Genomic DNA, 17,624 nt, shown 5'->3' with positions numbered 1-17,624 from the left:
TTGTTTGGAGAAATGGTTCAATTAAGCACCACTATTGCACCTAGTAGAGATCTGAGATTCTGTATATTACAGCGGAATATGACGGTAATTTTACAAAACTTACAGTTTGGACAGCTTATCATCAAAAAGATTGATTGGACCATTTTTTTGACGGTACTGTACTGATCCTATTTACTTGAACTTGCTGCGACAATCAGTAATGCTAAGCATTCAAGTGGACTTTCAAGGTGTAGAGTTTTATTTCCAGCAAGATGGAGCACCCCCCATACAACTATGTAACGTAAGGTGAATCAAGCGCAGCGCACCAAAGAAGACATGGGCGAAACAATTTGAAGTCACAGTGCCTCGACCTCAAGCATGCTAAGGTCAACGTCATAGATCGGAAAGCACTAAATAACATCATCACCAGAGTTTGCCATCCAGCGGCACTCACAGCAGCGTATTGGTTGAGGACTTTTTGCCAAACTGCTTTATTACTGGAAGTAAACACACCAACAATGGTTGTAATGCGGTGGTGAGATACAAACACAGACACAAAGTCTCACGAACACACACACACACACACACACACACACACACACACACACACACACACACACATTCTGGCAAGATGTAGCGATATTTTAAACTTTCGTCTCGGGTGAATCTAGGTGATGAGGACTAATCAAATTTACGATAGCAAACATATTTTGGAAAGTCCGAAACTCGGGTCCTAAATTGTCCATTCTAGGTTGTCCACTCTTCCGAAGTTCTTTCTAGAGGTAAGCCGAAAATTTTTAAAGTTCACTGCCCGCATACATCTTTGCCAGTATACATTTCATTGAAGCTTTACATAGCGTCGTATCGTTACCGACTGCTATTTCTAGCAAACATTGGTGCTTTGTTGTACCATTATTTCTTATTTATAGTTCTACTTTTAGGGTGCTTTATTTGGTAGGAAATTGATACTATTGTATTGTAATAATATTCAAAATTTATATATACATATATACACATACATGCATACATACATACATACATACATAAATACATGCATACATACATACACACACACAGAGACACACACACAGACACACAAACATACACACACACAAACACACACACACACACATACACATATACAGGAATTTCAAAATCAAGACTCCACTACATTTTGAAGTGCTAACATTAGAAAATTTACATTCCGAGAATAGTCCATCCTCTCAATGAAGATGTTCCGGGGACCGATGAGCGTAGCATATATATTTTTTATAAATTGATTTTAATTGAGTTTTTTACCTGTAATTTTGGATTTTGTCCTTAATATTATTATTATTTTCTAATTTATAATTAACGTTTGTTGTTTGTATTTAACTTTCAATTTTTCGTTGATTATGGAATTTACAGGTAGGATTGAGCCACTGTTTTGGAATTCATCTAGAAAGGAATATATTTTGAAACTTATTAATAATATTAAAGAATTTATTACTAGAATGAAATGGAAAGCTTATTTTAATAATATTCATAATATTACTAATGTTCATGATGTAGATAATTTAAATTACATTAATTCTAAATTTAAATCCAGAAAAGAACCACCGTATAATAGGGATTTACAAATTTTAGAGGATAGTATTTGGAAAGTAGTGGAAAATATTAAATTTCATAAATATCCAAATAGACATAATGATTATTTAAGAAATTTAGCCATTAAAATTAAACAATTTAGAAATATGGATGGTATTATTGTACAATCTGATAAAACTAGGAACTTATATAAACTAGATGTAAAACTATATGATTATTTATTAGAGAAAGAAATTAATAAAAAATATAAGATAGTTCCAGAAAATACTTTAAATTTGATTAATAAGGCCTCTAAATTAATAATGATTAAATACGAACTTGATAGTAAGACAGAACCTTATGTACCGATGCACCCTAGAATTACTTTAAAATACCATAAAGATAATTTTTATTCTGACCCTAAAGTTAGCCTTATTTGTCCTTGTAAGTCAGATCTAGGTAAATTAAGTAAAATAATTTTAGATAAATATATTAACAAATTAAATGGAATTAATTATCTTAAATTATGGAATTCCACAGTAGATACTTTAAATTGGTTTAATAGTATTAATGATAAATATAGGTATAAATTTATTCAAATTGATATTGACAATTATTATTCTTCTATAAATGAAATTGTACTAAATAAGGCCCTAATTTTTGCTATGAAGAAAGTAGGTATGACTAACGATGAAGTAAAAGTAGTTAAAATGGCTAGGAAATCATTGATTAAATATGATAATAAATTGTGGGCTAGAAAAGATACCAAAGATTATTTTGATATACCAATGGGGGCGCCTGATTCAGCACAGGTAACTGATTTAGTAGGTATATATTTATTATCTGAACTTGAACTTGAAAACTTAAAATTGGAGGGTGGTTTATATAGGGATGACCTTTTATTACTTACTAAAAATTGCACTAATAGACAACTAGAATTATATAAGAAGAGAATATATAGTTTTTTTTAAAAGAAATGGTTTAAAGATTACTATTTATAATGAGTATTATAACGTTAATTATTTAGATGCTAATTTTAATTTATCTACTGGTAATACCCAACCTTACCATAAGATTAATGAAAATATTAAATACATTCATGCTAAAAGCAATCACCCACCCTCAGTTAAAAAATCCTTAACATTTACTATAGGCAAGAGAATATCTTTACTATCTTCTAATATAGAGATTTTTGAAAAACATGCACCTTATTATAATAAAGCCCTGCAAGAAGCGGGATATACTAATAATATAAAATTTTTTAATAATCCGAAATATTTTTATAATAGTAGTAATAATAATTATAATAATAATGACCTTTTTAATAAACATAACTTTTATACTCATGATAATGTCTTCTTAGGTAATAATAAGAATAATAAGAATAATTGGTATTATAATAAATTACCTAAACATAAACTTAATTTTAATGGAAACAATTTTAAATATTATTTTAATTTTTTTAATGATAATAATAAATTTAATAATACTAATAATAAATTCAATAATATCAATAATAAGAACAAACTCTGGTTAATTATTCCATACGGTGTTCAAGTTAAAACTAACATTATTAATGAAGTTTTTAAAGTTATTGATTTATTCCTTAGAGATAATAAAAAATATCATTATATTTTTTCTAAAAATAATTTTGGTGTAGGTTATTCCACTACTAATAATGTTGCTAATATTATCTCTTCTTTTAATAAATTTAAGTTAAATAATTACTACAAATTTAAATTTAATAATTATTCTAATATTAATTTTAATAGTAATAATGTTGACCAGAATATAATTAATTGTACATGTTTAGATAAAACTAAATGTAATTTTAATAATAAATGTAATTTGAAAGATGTAGTGTATAAATGTATAGTGAAATTATTGAATGAAAATAAACATAATGGTTATAATTTAAATAAGATTTATATAGGTTCGACTTCTAATAAAATTAAATTAAGAGTAGCTCAACATATGCACTCATTTAAGAATAGAAATTTAATTAATTCTACTGGCCTCAGTAAATATATTTGGGAACTTAAAGCTAAAAATATTAAATATATTTTAAAATGGGAGATAGTTTGTAAAGCTAAATCCTATCATATAGGTAATAACTTTTGTAATTTATGTAATAATGAATTTAAAGAGATATTATTTCATGAGGATAATAATTTACTTAATTCTTTTGATGAACGAAAAATAAAATGTAGACATAAACTACTTTATTTATATAAAAACTTTAGCTAATAATTTTTTATTTATTTTGTTTATATGGGTATGTGTATATGCATGTATATGTATATATTGAGGGTGTGAGTTTTAGTCTATATGCATTAGTATGTATGTATATTTTTAGGTGTATGTATATATGTTTACGTATGTATTTATATAGGTTTAAGTGTATATATATGTGGTTTTTTAAATTTTTTTATTAAAAAAAATTTTTTTTTTTATATATGTTTGTGTATATTGAGTGTATATTTGTATTTACATGTATGTATAAAGATATATATTTGTGAGTATAGATGTATATTTATATATATTGTGCGTGTGAGTGAGTGCGTGAGTAGTTTTGTTTTAGAATATTCCTTATTTATATATTTATTTGAGTGAATTTTTATTTGTGTGTATATTTTGTATATTTTTTTTATATATATAGTTATGAGTATTTTTGTGTATATGTATATGTATATTTATGTATGTACTTATGTAAATGTGTATATATATGTATATATATGGGTATAAGTATATATGTGTGTGTGTGTAATTTGTCTATATAAATTAGTAGGTATATATATATATAGGTGTATATATATATATATATATATATATATATATATATATATATATATATATATATATATTTATGTATGTGTGTATATATATATGTATATATATGTATATATGTATATGTATATATGTATATGTATATGCATGTTTTTTCTGTATATATATGTGTATTTTTATGTGTATGTATATATGTCTGTATATGTGTATCTATATAATATGTATATTTGTATATGCATGTTAGTGTATATATATATGTGTGTATGTATGTATATGTGTGTGTATGTATGTATGTATATATATATATGTATATATATGTATATATATATATATATATATATATATATATATATGTATATGTGTATGTATGTATGTATATATGTATGTGTGTATTAGGGTGTGTGTTGGGGTATCTATTTAATTATTCTAGTAGCTATATTTTGTTTTTATTGGTAGGTTAATATTTTAGTAAGTTTAAGTTTTTATATTACAATGACACTACGATTTTGATAAGACTAAATCAATAGTAGTATTTTAGTTTATTTCATAATATTATTTAATTTACGACTATTAATATTTTTTTTTATTTATTATATATTAGAATTTAATATTTATTAATATGTTTTATAAGATAACTATAGTTTTTGTTCTTTTTATGTTGTTAGTTATATAAATTTTTAATTTTTCATTCATTTATTTAAGTATTATTATTTCATTCATGCTTTCGTATTCTATTCTCTATTTAACGTTCTTTTTTAACGTAGTATTTTCGCGCGAACTCTTGCTTAAAACGCTATAGCTATTAGATAACGTCTTAGTTTTTCAGTTTGAATTACGGAAAAATTTGGATAAGTACTGTTTTCACTTTGCTAAAGATTTTCTACTATTTGAAAATAATATGTATTCTTGTTTTTATACTATTCATTTGGTTCTTTATAGATTATTTTAATAGATAACTTATTTAACACTAAATTATTTAGAAGTTATAGTTTCATTTCAACATAATATTAGAACTTCGATTGGAATAGTGTTGATATATTTTCGATTATTTTTGATTAATATTATTTGATTAATTATTAATCTTTATAGTTTATAATATCGTTAAAGTTTTTTAAAATCAAAACTTTGTATATATATATAAAGTTTAACCTTTTATTCTTAATAATTTTTTCTTTCCTAATTTTTTCATTCATAATCTTTTCCATTCATAATTTTTTCATTCATATTTTTTATTATTACGTTTGTAGAAATAAATAATCTTGTATTTTTCTATTATTCAATTGATCTTTAATTATAATTAAATAAACGTCTTTAGCTTTAAATAGTATAGCTTTAACTATTACACCGGTTAAATATGTACTAATTTTATCTTCATTATTATTTTAAACTTAAACTTCGTTCAACTTGTATTTAAAACAATGATAATTTAAAACAATGATAATTTATGTAAGATGTTTTTTGTATATAATATACATGTTATTATAATGGATGAAGGGATGATTATTGAATGGTTATTATTTTGATATGATATTTTTTAAATAATTTTTCTATCTTTATATAATAAGTATTTCATATTAATTCATTTAGTACTTATTGTTGGTTGAGATATATATCTAATTATTGTTCTACTTACGATCTGACGAGTAGCTATATTTTTGAATAGAACTTATTTTCGATAATTTCAATTGATTTTAATCGATTTAAATTTCTTTTCTATTTGAAAATTAGTTATGAAACACGTGTAATCTTTTTATTATATTTATCTTATGATATTTACTTTACTTTATATTATACTCATTTATTGTGCTTTTAATTATTAATTTTTCTATATGTGATAATGGATTTTCATCGATGAGTTCTTGAAAATTGGTTATTTTCCCTAAAACTATATATATATATATATATATATATATATATATATATATATATATATATATATACATCCATACACACATACATATACATACATATACATACATACATACATCCATACATCCATATACATATACATACATGTACATACACACGTATAAACGTACATATACAAACATATACATACACATACATAAACATATACATACGTAAACATATACATACGCATACATATACATATATACATATACATATATATATATATATATATATATATATATATATATATATATATATATATATATATATATATATATATATATATATATATATATATATATGCATACACAGATATGGAAATATTTTATTCTCAAACGCATAATAATAATGCGGAACAGCATAAATAGGCTAGAACATCCTTATATCGTAGAAAAATTTGTTAGCTGACCGCTAACAGATTTAACGTACGGTAGCGTTTTATAAAGGTAGATTTATATATCCTAAATTTGCAGAATTTGTCATTCGGGCAGTTTAACTTAATGTTGAAGCACTTGACGCGTAATCGCAGGGATGTGAATTCGAGCCTCATTGCTGACCACCGACAGATTTTTCTGCAAAATATGGATAGTTTATCCTGTTCATACTATGTCATTAACATTATCCTGCGTTTGAGAATAAAATTATTTCTTTATCTGTATCTTTCAATACATCTCAATGTTTCTAAAGCAAACTTTGTTGACTTTCAATGTAAGTCGAATTTAACATACGATAGCGTCTTATAAAGGTAGATCTATATATCCTAAATTTGCAGAAGAATTTGACGTTCGGGCAGTTTAGCTTAATGGTAAAGCACTTGACGCGTAATCACAGGGATGTGAGTTCGAATCTCATGGCTGGCCACCGACAGATTTTTCTGCAAAATATGAATAGTTTATCCTGTTCATGCTATGTTATTAGCATCATCCTGCGTTTGAGAATAAAATTATTTTCCTTATCTGTGTGTGTGTGTGTGTGTGTATATATATGTCTGTGTTTGTACTTCCATATTGACAACCGATGCTGGAGTGTTTATTTCTCCGTAACATAGGGGTCGGCAAAAGTGACCGATAGAATAAGTACTAGGCTTCTGAGATCGATTTGTTCGGCTAAAGTCGATGCCCCAGCATAGCTGCAGTCAAATGACTGAAACAAGAAAAAGAATAAAAGTGTATCTATATATATAATGTCACATTTTGCTCTGACAAGTTATGAAAATGTATATTACAATTTTTCAGTAGCTTGTTATATTGCGTTACGTAATGTTCTACTTTACACAAATGATCTTATCTTCAGCTGGATATTTAATAATATTGAATGTTGAGTATGGGAATGAGTGTGAAGGTACAAAGAGAAGAGAAACCTCTTGACAGAGTCTTGAAGAAAATAGTGAAAGAGGTATTTTTCATCTTGGTATGTGAACGTTTAGTTTTACCCAAGAACTGTAAAAGCACTGAGATACTGTGTAAGAAAAAGTGTAAATTGTGCAACTACATGTACAGATTTGGTTGAATTTCTGTTGCTGGGATTATAATTTCCTTCACTTTTCTTTTTATTTTTTATATTCTAGTTAATCATGAAAAACATTGGATTTGTTATTGCTGTTGTTGTTGGCATTCTCTTTATCATTATTTTCTCTTTGGTCGGACTGTGCTTTTGCTGTTGCCGAAATTGCAATAACTGTGGTGGTAAACGAATGCAAAAACATGTAAGTAACACGAGACGGAGAATATATGTGCTCTTGCTCCTGACGACTATAATATTATGCATGTAAGTCAAATTAAACTTTCGTTTCTTTCTAATTCAAAATAACATAAAGAAAATATCTTGCACGTGTTATAGTAGTATACTTATGACCACATAACTGATTTTCAATTGTCATTTTTGTTTGCATGATTAAATATCATAGACTGGTTAGACAATACAGGCAAGATAAAAGAGTGAGTAGTAGAGCTTGATCTGTGAAACATCGCGCAAGATGGCATAGATTCTTAATCATCTGATCCGAACAAAAACACCAATGGAAATATATCATAGCGAGAATATGATATGGTATCACAGATTAAGTGATGAAAGATTTTTAGTATTCTTTCCGTTAGCTGTATCTAAATATAATTATGGTGGTATAGCGTAGTCATGTCTAGTACAATTAAGTGGTGTGAAGTGGCCAGTATGAAGTGATTAATTTAAGGAGCTGCAGAGTAGTCAGAATGACATATTTGTCTTATCTTCTTGAAGCATAATCTGCATTTAATCTACGGTGATGTAGCGCCATTTGTATCACTTATATTTCAAACCAAATGAATAAGAACAAGTTATTGTTGCATTCCTTTTCGGAAGTCTTCATATATTTTTAGCGTAAAGGTTGTGTGTGTGTGTGTGTGTATGTGTGTGCTTGCATGTTTGTCTGTGTGTACGTATGCATGTGTGTACGTATGTATGTGGCCCAGTGGTTAGGGTAGCGGACTCGCTGTCGTATGATCGCGGTTTCCATTCCCAGACCGGGCATTGTGATTGTTTATTGAGCGAAAACACCTAAAGCTCCACAAGGCTCCGGCAACAACCCTATGAACACAACTGTATAGTAATCCATATCTTTCGTAGACTGTTATATATCCACTAGTATAATTCTCTCACACAACACCTTTCTGGAAGGATTTGCTGTATGTGTATAACAATAAAATATCTTTACACACAACGCATACCTCGACCACAAACACGCAAAGATGCTAACAGAGAAAGAAATATTGCGTAGTCCTCATCTGCGGAAAGCATAAATTGTAGCTAATTTACTGGTTCTTTTCATGCAAGTGCATGTGGCACTTTGGAAATCTTAGTCTCTCATTCAGTCTCTTCTGCGCAATTATCCCAACTTTTTTGTACTTCAGACACAGCTTATGTCCTCAATATTGTCCCTGAGGCTAAGTAAGTAGTCCAACAGATATCGTTTCGACCGTGGATGATACCAGCTATAAAACCAATGGAAGAAAGTGTTTGCCATGATCAGACATAATTGGTGCATCCCTTCTTATATAGCTCATTTGTCATCGTAGATCATAGCTAATAAAAACATTTATACTTAAATTTCCAGGCAGAGCTAACCTCACTTTCATTAGCCTATTGGATATAATAACAGAAAGCGGCCACGGATTGCTGAAAGAGTGTTCGTCAGCACTAGGCCAACACAACTTCACTCTGTACAGCATTTTTGTTTTCAAACTAGAAACTAGCTCTCTTAAATTCTATATACCTCAGTTATGTTTTGACAGTGCAGCAGTATCAGTTCCCTGGCAGAAACGTTAGCGCGCCGGGCGAAATGCTTAGCGGTATTTCGTCTGCCGTTACGTTCTGAGTTCAAATTCCCCTTTCGGGGTCGATAAATTAAGTACCAGTTATGCACTGGGGTCGATGTAATCGACTTAATCCTTTTGTCTGTCCTTGTTTGTCCCCTCTGTGTGTAGCCCCTTGTGGGCAGTAATGAAATAAGTATCAGTTCCCTATCAACTATCATCCAGACTTTCCAGAATTGGCTACATCCATCATCATTCCAGTGTTCCAGAAGCCAAAATACAATCTGATTTGTTTTCTTGCTTTTCCTTTTATTTCGACTTCAGAAATGGAGAGTCCACTGAATGCGGTAACCCAATTTAGTTGAGAGGGTGGTTAATATCTCTCTTTTTTTCACAATGTCCCCAGATTTTAGCTGGCATCGCAACTCCTAGACAGGAGTGCCATATTTTTCGAGCGCAATTTTAGTTTGCTGCTAACTTCTCCGTATACTCATGGCTATCACACTCAAATAGCAAATGTACAGCTACCGGATACCATCCTTTCGCTACTGTCCTAGTTGCCTGGAAGTCGCGAACAGACTTAAACACATACAAACTCATTATCGATCCTTACGTCCTAGACTCAGCTGAAAATCAAAGGTGTGACTGCTGTAGAACTGTGCTAACTGTTGGATCACGGCACCCTAGAAAATGCAGCTGTTGTTAGTCCACAACTGTTTATTAATCATGAAAATGTTTTTTTGTTTTCGCAGCTGTCCTCCCTATATAGAGACCGTTTCATTATCCGCCACCGGTGGACGCGGCTACCGTATACAGCTCTATATCGTATACAACTCAATACATGTCTGTCTGTCGGTCTGCCTGTCTGTCGGTCTGCCTGTCTGTCGGTCTGCCTGTCTGTCGGTCTGCCTGTCTGTCGGTCTGCCTGTCTGTAGCTGGTCTGTCTATCTGTCTGTCTGTAGCTGAGGCTGTAGTGTAAAAGGCTAAGGAAGAATAAAGAGTGGTATTATCTGCGTAGGAGCGGGCATTGTAGGAGGTGACAGCAAATAGGTTGTTGACGTATATGTGAATGAATATAGGGAACATAATCGAACCTTGGGACAGACCGGAGTTGACCACAGGCGGGCAATATTGTCTAGTAATATGTGTACCAGACACAGTCGAACGTTCTGCTGTTGAGTGAAACAACACTTTAATATTTCAATTTTTCTAATCTCTGTAAAAGAACTCGGAAGGTTGGGCCTCTAGCCAGGCCGTTCGCGATACTCTTAAAGCTAGGAACTTTTCACCACACCCTCGTGCACACACACGCATACGCACACACACACACACACACACAAATCACGTGCGCGCACGCACACATACACATATACATGTAAAGAGATTCGTAGATCGAAGGGCTTTACTGTGGAGTGAATTGCTTGATGATAACGGAAGGGGGTCATTAGGACTAGTGGAATAGTTCGAGTTAAGTACTTAGTGGAAATATGTGCGTAGAGATAAGACTGGTGTAATAGAAAAAGGTTATTTTGGAAGAGTCTACATTGTGGAGATAATCGCAAACAGGCTGCAAATGTGGAGGCTTTTAGGATTATGGTTAAGAAGTTGAGAGAAGGAGAATTCGATTAATTTCGTAGAGAACTTTTGACAAGGATCAAAATGTTTTGCCGCAGTTTAGGAGATGGTAAAGTTTGCAGGTTCTGCGATACAGAAAGGCATAATTGATGGTATTCTGTATAAACCGTCCAAACTTTTATTAGCGTTCTTTGCTTGAACTGCTGCAGCGCAGCGACAAGTGTACCTCTTAGTGGACTTGGGCTGTGGATTTTGGTTGTTTGTGGAATTTGAAAGAAGACAGACTACGTGCTCGCCTGGCTGTTCTTGATGTATCAGGAATGAAGCACCTATAATGCCAAAGATAGTTATCATAAAATTAGAGGAAGTTTGGATCAATAATCTCGCAATGATGATGAGGATCTTGAGTCATAACGTAGTATATGGATGTCTAATGGGTAATCACAATAAGGAAGTTCAAATGATCCGATTCCTGCAAAGTTGGTGATGGGATGGTAGAAGTTACTTTTTGAGGTGAAAAAGAAGTCAAAAGGGTTTGGAGTGTTTTCTGTTTTATAAGTCATGGGAATTGATATAGTTTTTTCCTCAGTGATCCAGTCAAGTGTTGAGTTTTCCTTCAGTGATCCAGTCAAGTGTTGAGTTATTCTCTCAGTGATCCAGTCAAATGTTAAGTTTTTCCATTAGTGATCCAGTCAAGTGTTGAGTTTTCCTTCAGTGATCCAGTCAAGTGTTGAGTTTTCCTTCAGTGATCCAGTCAAGTGTTGAGTTATTCTCTCAGTGATCCAGTCAAATGTTAAGTTTTTCCATTAGTGATCCAGTCAAGTGTTGAGTTTTCCTTCAGTGATCCAGTCAAGTGTTGAGTTTTCCTTCAGTGATCCAGTCAAGTGTTGAGTTATTCTCTCAGTGATCCAGTCAAATGTTAAGTTTTTCCATTAGTGTTGAGTTTTCCCTCAGTGATCCAGTCAAGTGTTGTCCTTTTCATTATGTTATTAAATAATTTCGCCAGAATTGTACCTATTGAATACTTCAACTAAAACGTTGGAACAATTTTACACCCGGTGCCTTTTAGTCGTTCGCTGGCTATCTGTATTTTTGTAGTGTCTGGACAGTGGTCTCCCCTAGTTATTCAGGTACAGTTTTGGCGATAATGATTTCTTCAAAGATGGCTTAGTTAACGCTTATGTAAATAGGCATTTTCATTCTGATTTTTGCATCATAAAAATGAGAATGAGTGCAACAACAACTAACTTAATAAAGACCATACAAGGATGAAAACATGAGCAAGCAATGATTGAATAAGGGAAACCTCGATTTGACCTTCGAATTCCTATGGAAGCAAGTTTACGTTTCCGCATGTAATCATAGATAGTAATTTGGTGAGATCAAATCTTCATTGTATGTAATAACAGTACTGTACAGACTCTTGGTGCGTTATGCAAATTCGAAGGCAAGTTCGATACGAATGTTTATAAAGTTCCAATTCAAATGAAAGCTCTCATTTGAAAGAAATGTAAAAATACTCACTATCAGCAACTTACATCATAGGCTGTTGCAGCAATGCTACTATATAAAATGTATATAAGTTACATTGTATTAGAACTGAAAACAATGTTACCATTGCTATTTGAAATATACTATTTTACGTTGGTTTGATTATATACTTGAATGAATATGTCTTCTCATCACCAAGATACACACTTTTTTTTTACTGAGTCTGGACAAAGGGACAGTGCCCAAATATCCTTGTAGGTCTTCCTTGGTGCCTTTAAGGATCAAAACCTACAGACAGGCAGATAAGAAGGTTACAGAAAGCCGACGTTCTTTTAAGGAATTGTAAGAATAGTGGTTAGTGCGAGATGGGGACGAGGACGAGGTTGGATGCAACAAGGGTAACAAGAGGTCTTCAATGAGGGCTTCAAAAAGATTTAGCGTAACTGTGGCCCATCTTTAGCGAAGGTCTGTAAAAACTCAGTGGCCTTTCCTTCGAGGCTCTTGGATACCGGTGAGAATAATGCTATTAATATTCCTCTTGAAAATATGCAAGAAAAAGCATGCATACGAAGCAAGAAAAGTATGTGAAGAGATTGGGGGAAGAGGTTAAAATTGGGCTGTAGTGAACGAAATATGAATGACAATAAGAGAAACGAGTGTATGGGAAATTCCTGAATAAAGGTGACACGAGACCAACAAAATCCGAGGATTAGAGGTCACTGTAGTAGAAAAAGGCAGAGAGAAGAAATGGCACGTCCACAATCGAGTTTTATAGCATGCTTATAAGCCGATGTATTCCCATCAGTTGAGTAGCCTTTCTTTGAATGCGGTCAAAGATATGTATGTCATTATTCAGTTTTATTGTAAGATTTCTTGCCAACAGAGAAAGAGTTGTTTCTAACCTAGATCCAAGACTCCCTCATTGGAATTTCAACATCAACAACAGGGTATTTCGAATGTATGTATGTGTGTATGTATGCATAGGTGCAGATTTATATGTTTTTTTATGTATGTATTCTCATGCATATAGTTGTATATCTAGACATGCACATATATATTCAAATGATAAACTTCTGGAAAGTTTTACAGATTTTTACAGTTTCAATGATGGCTTGGATCTGTTGACTTCGAATCGGCTTTCTCTTTTCTGGTTTTGAGAAGCATAACTTATCAAGATTGGTATTTAGGCAGTGTGTTACATATCCTAGGGCCTCAATAATTACAGGCGTAAACCTGTACTTGTAATCTAGATAGAGTAACTGTAGATTTCTCAACAGTTCAGCGTAGGTATTCTTTTTTTCACTGATCTTCAGCTTTATGCTAACATCCACTGGACAGCTAATTTCAACAACTGTACACAGTTTCTCTTCTCTATCCTAAAGCATTATATCAGGTCTGTTGTACTTACATTTTATTCAGGTTTTCACTGGGGAAATTCCACCAGTACTCCTTTATATTACGAGTGGCTACGGCTTCCACCATGCTGTGGGTTCTTATTTCTTTGTCCTCGGGGTTATCCTTCCGACGGATTTCATTATAGTGTCCTTATTCCGTCTCATTGGTAGATAATACTGTGGTGACATTTTCGGACAACTGCTTATGATGTGAGTGATATCTTCAGTGTTAACTCCACAAAATCTGCATCGGTTGTCACATTTTACTGCTTTTCCTGCATCTCTGTCCCTTTTGTACATCAGGTATTTGGTTGATACTTCCTGTTCCTGAATTGCAAACACGTACCCTTCAAAGTGGGAGGTAGTAATCTGGTTATTGGTCCATAGTAGACTGCTTTGATGATCAATGTTACTATCATCTCGGAGCTTTCTACTAACATATCCATGCGAAGTCTTCTGCTGATATATGTTCGTCATTTCAGATTTGTATGTTCTGCTTTAGGTATGTATTCTCATGCATACAGTTTCAGATCTAGATATGCTCATATATATTTAAATGATAAATGTCTGGAAAGTTGTACTGATTTTTACAGTTCCAGTGATGGATTGGGTCTGTAGACTTCGAATTAGCTTTCTACTTTCTGGTTTGAGAAGCTTAATTTCTCAAGATTGGTATTTAGGTAGTGTGTTACATATCCCAGGGCCCCAATACAAGTATAGACCTGAACTTGTAATCTGGATAGAGTAACTGCAGATTTCTCAATAGTTCACCGTAGGTATTCCTTTTTTCAGTGATCTTCAGCTTTGTTAATATCCGCTGGGCAGATAATTTCTTCAACTGCACACAGTTTCTCTTCTCTTTCCCAGATCATTATATCAGGTCTGCAGTGCTTACATTTTATTGAGGTCTTCACTGGGACATTCCACCAGTACTCCTTTTTATTATGAGTGGCTATAGTTTTTCCCATATAGTGGGTTCTTATGTATGTATATATGTATGTATGTATGTATGTATATATATATGTATGTATGTATGTATGTATGTATGTATGTATGTATATGTGTGTGTGTTTGTGTGTATAAAACACAATACAATCCTAGATGTAGATGCAGTACTCTGTGTCGTGTTTAACCTAAGTCTTGTAAATGTTTAGAGTTGCTGGAGGCTGAAATATCTGTTTGGTTGTGATGAAGAACAGATTTTGAGATGTGCGTATCTGTGGGCTCTGTTGGTGACGGGAACTAGGCCATTGATAAAAGGGAAAAAAAGCGTCGAAGATAAAATTGAATTCTAGAGCATACTACAGTTGAGAGTGGAGTTCAAACAGGGTTCCATCAGCAAGAGACCTGAGAGTGCGATCTGAGAAGCCATCGATCGAAGAAATGTGAATGCATGAGTGCGTATGTGTGCGAGCTGATTGTGTGCATGTGAGTGTGAGAGACAGAAAAAGGGAGAAAGAGAGGGAAAGAGAGAGAGATAAAGGGAGACAGGAAAGAGAGAAAGGGAGACAGTGAGAGAGAGAAAGAGAGAGAGAGAGGGGGAGAGAGAGAGGGGGAGAGAGAGAGGGAGAGACAAAGACAGATTCAATGTGTGGAAAGAAGTTTGTTGTTAGTTTGTGGCCTCCAACACATTTGAGATTCAAGGATTAAGTAATAGATCAGAAGTCAAAGAGGTGGCCTTTCTTAGGAATGGAATACACTGCAATACACAGTTTACAAAAATCAACATAATATCTTAAGAGATAGGTAGAGAGGTAGGTAGAGAGATAGATAGATAGGTAGATAAATAGAGAGAGAGAGAGATAGGGAAAGAGAGATAGGCAAAGTGAGGTAGATAGGGAAAGAGAGATAGATAGGGAAAGAGAGATAGATAGAGAGAGAGAGAGAGATTGATAGGGAAAGACGGAAAGATAGGGAAAGATAGATAGGGAGAGATAGATAGATAGTTAGGGAGAGAGCGAGAGAGAGAGAGAGAGAGGAAGAGAGAAATTGAGAAGGATAGTGACTAACTCTAGGACGCATTAGTTTTTGGGCAATGTAAGGATCAGTCAGGGTCAGTAGAGAAGGTTTCTGCAAAGTTGGTAGAAAAGATTTTGGTAAAGATTTATAATTTGGGAGGTGGAAGTCTTTGTGAGCTGTGTGATGATAGGGGGCATCCTTCGCGGTTCGGATGAGGATCATATCCAAATTGCAGTGCTAGGCAATAACTGTTCATATAGTATGGATAATGTTTTTCTCCAAACGCATTACACTGTTTTATTTGCCTGTACAGCGATAGGCCAAACATTTGAAGGAAGTTATGATATGTGTGCAGAATATGGAGTATAAGATTTATCTTTACTAAGTTGATAGTTACTTCAAAATTTTGCCTGTGATGAACTTCGTCAACGAAGTGACCTTTGTATGTAAACACGAAATTTAATAACAGGAAATCTAGATTTCATGAGTCCATCGGTAAAAATTTCATCACTTATTTGTTGTTTGGTTTTCCAAAGTACTGTAATCATGAAAATATTAATATTTTGAGGTTTAGATAATAAATCACTTGCAAGAAATGTTGTATCTAGAAGCCAGGGTGAATATTAGGATGATCTTAACACCAAAACATATTGGCAGATGGTATGCGATAAAACTATCTGACTAGACAACATTTCTGAAGTTTTCTGAAAAAGCAAAAACAAAAAAACTGTAACTATGGTAGCAAGTCAAAGTCATGTTGTTCTCCATATTTGAATATAAGAGAAATATGTGAATATTTCAATTTACTGCGCGACTCGTTTTTATCTGGTTTCTGTTTTGCTTGATTAAATTAGTTTGTTAAATAGCTTTATTAGAAATTATCTTTACTTCTGTATGATTATTTAACGGCACGAAACCTGCGACATGACATTATTTACGAAATATAATGCATTTTCCCATATCTGTTTCAGTACTGGCCTTGCGTGTACGCTTGCATCTATATCACAAGTAGAGAAAAATATTAAATCCGTGCCAAAGACAATAAAGACAAGTGTGGAATATGTCAACGACTATATTGACAAATTATTTGAAGTAAGTTTTAAATAATTTTTTAAAAATAATAATGTTGCTGACGATAATAAAATAATAATAATGATTTCATTTATTTGTAACCAGGGTGAAGGAAGAGGGAGACAATACAAAATAGGTATAAAGTATGGCGGTTTACATATAATGAAATGATAAAATAAATTAATAAACAAAAAAGTATAAATATATATGGTATACAATGAAAAGGAAGGGAAATATACATAGTACACACAGGTTAAAAAAAAACAAAGGCGGGATGATAGCGATGTTGTCCTCCTGATACAGAAGGACCTCTAGGGATAATAGAGGAACCCCACTCTACAAGATCTCCCTGAACACTAAGGGAAAGTGCCCTCTCCAATTTCTTTTCTCCGACCTACTGGTCTTCACTTATAGAATACCATCCACTCTTGCCATTTTCACAACTTCCACTCACCTTTCAATAAACTCATTCGAAGGTAGCACTTCCCTCTCCACCCTCAATTTCTTCTTCTTGAGTGAAAGAGCAGTGCATGCTATCAAAGTGACACTGGGGTAAAATATACAAAGCCCAATATACCCATCATGACTACCCGTCTGATAAGAG

General features: G+C 32.5%; 1 protein-coding gene across 5 annotated transcripts in view; it reads left to right on the top strand.

The window, feature by feature from the left end:
- LOC106869119 (prominin-1-A-like) overlaps window positions 1-17,624 on the top strand; it is a 108,079-nt gene that overhangs the window by 37,046 nt on the left and 53,409 nt on the right. For all 5 annotated transcript variants that reach the window (XM_089362546.1, XM_089362550.1, XM_089362548.1 and 2 more), the window contains 2 exons: window positions 7,811-8,010; window positions 16,921-17,041. In XM_089362546.1, coding sequence (XP_089218672.1) covers window positions 7,811-8,010; window positions 16,921-17,041 — 321 coding nt within the window. The remainder of the gene's footprint in view (window positions 1-7,810; window positions 8,011-16,920; window positions 17,042-17,624) is intronic.

The sequence above is a fragment of the Octopus bimaculoides genome, chromosome 14, assembly GCF_046866305.1.
Source record: "Octopus bimaculoides isolate indiv1 chromosome 14, ASM4686630v1, whole genome shotgun sequence".
Lineage (NCBI taxonomy): Eukaryota > Metazoa > Mollusca > Cephalopoda > Octopoda > Octopodidae > Octopus > Octopus bimaculoides.
This window is presented reverse-complemented; position numbering and strand designations above follow the sequence as displayed.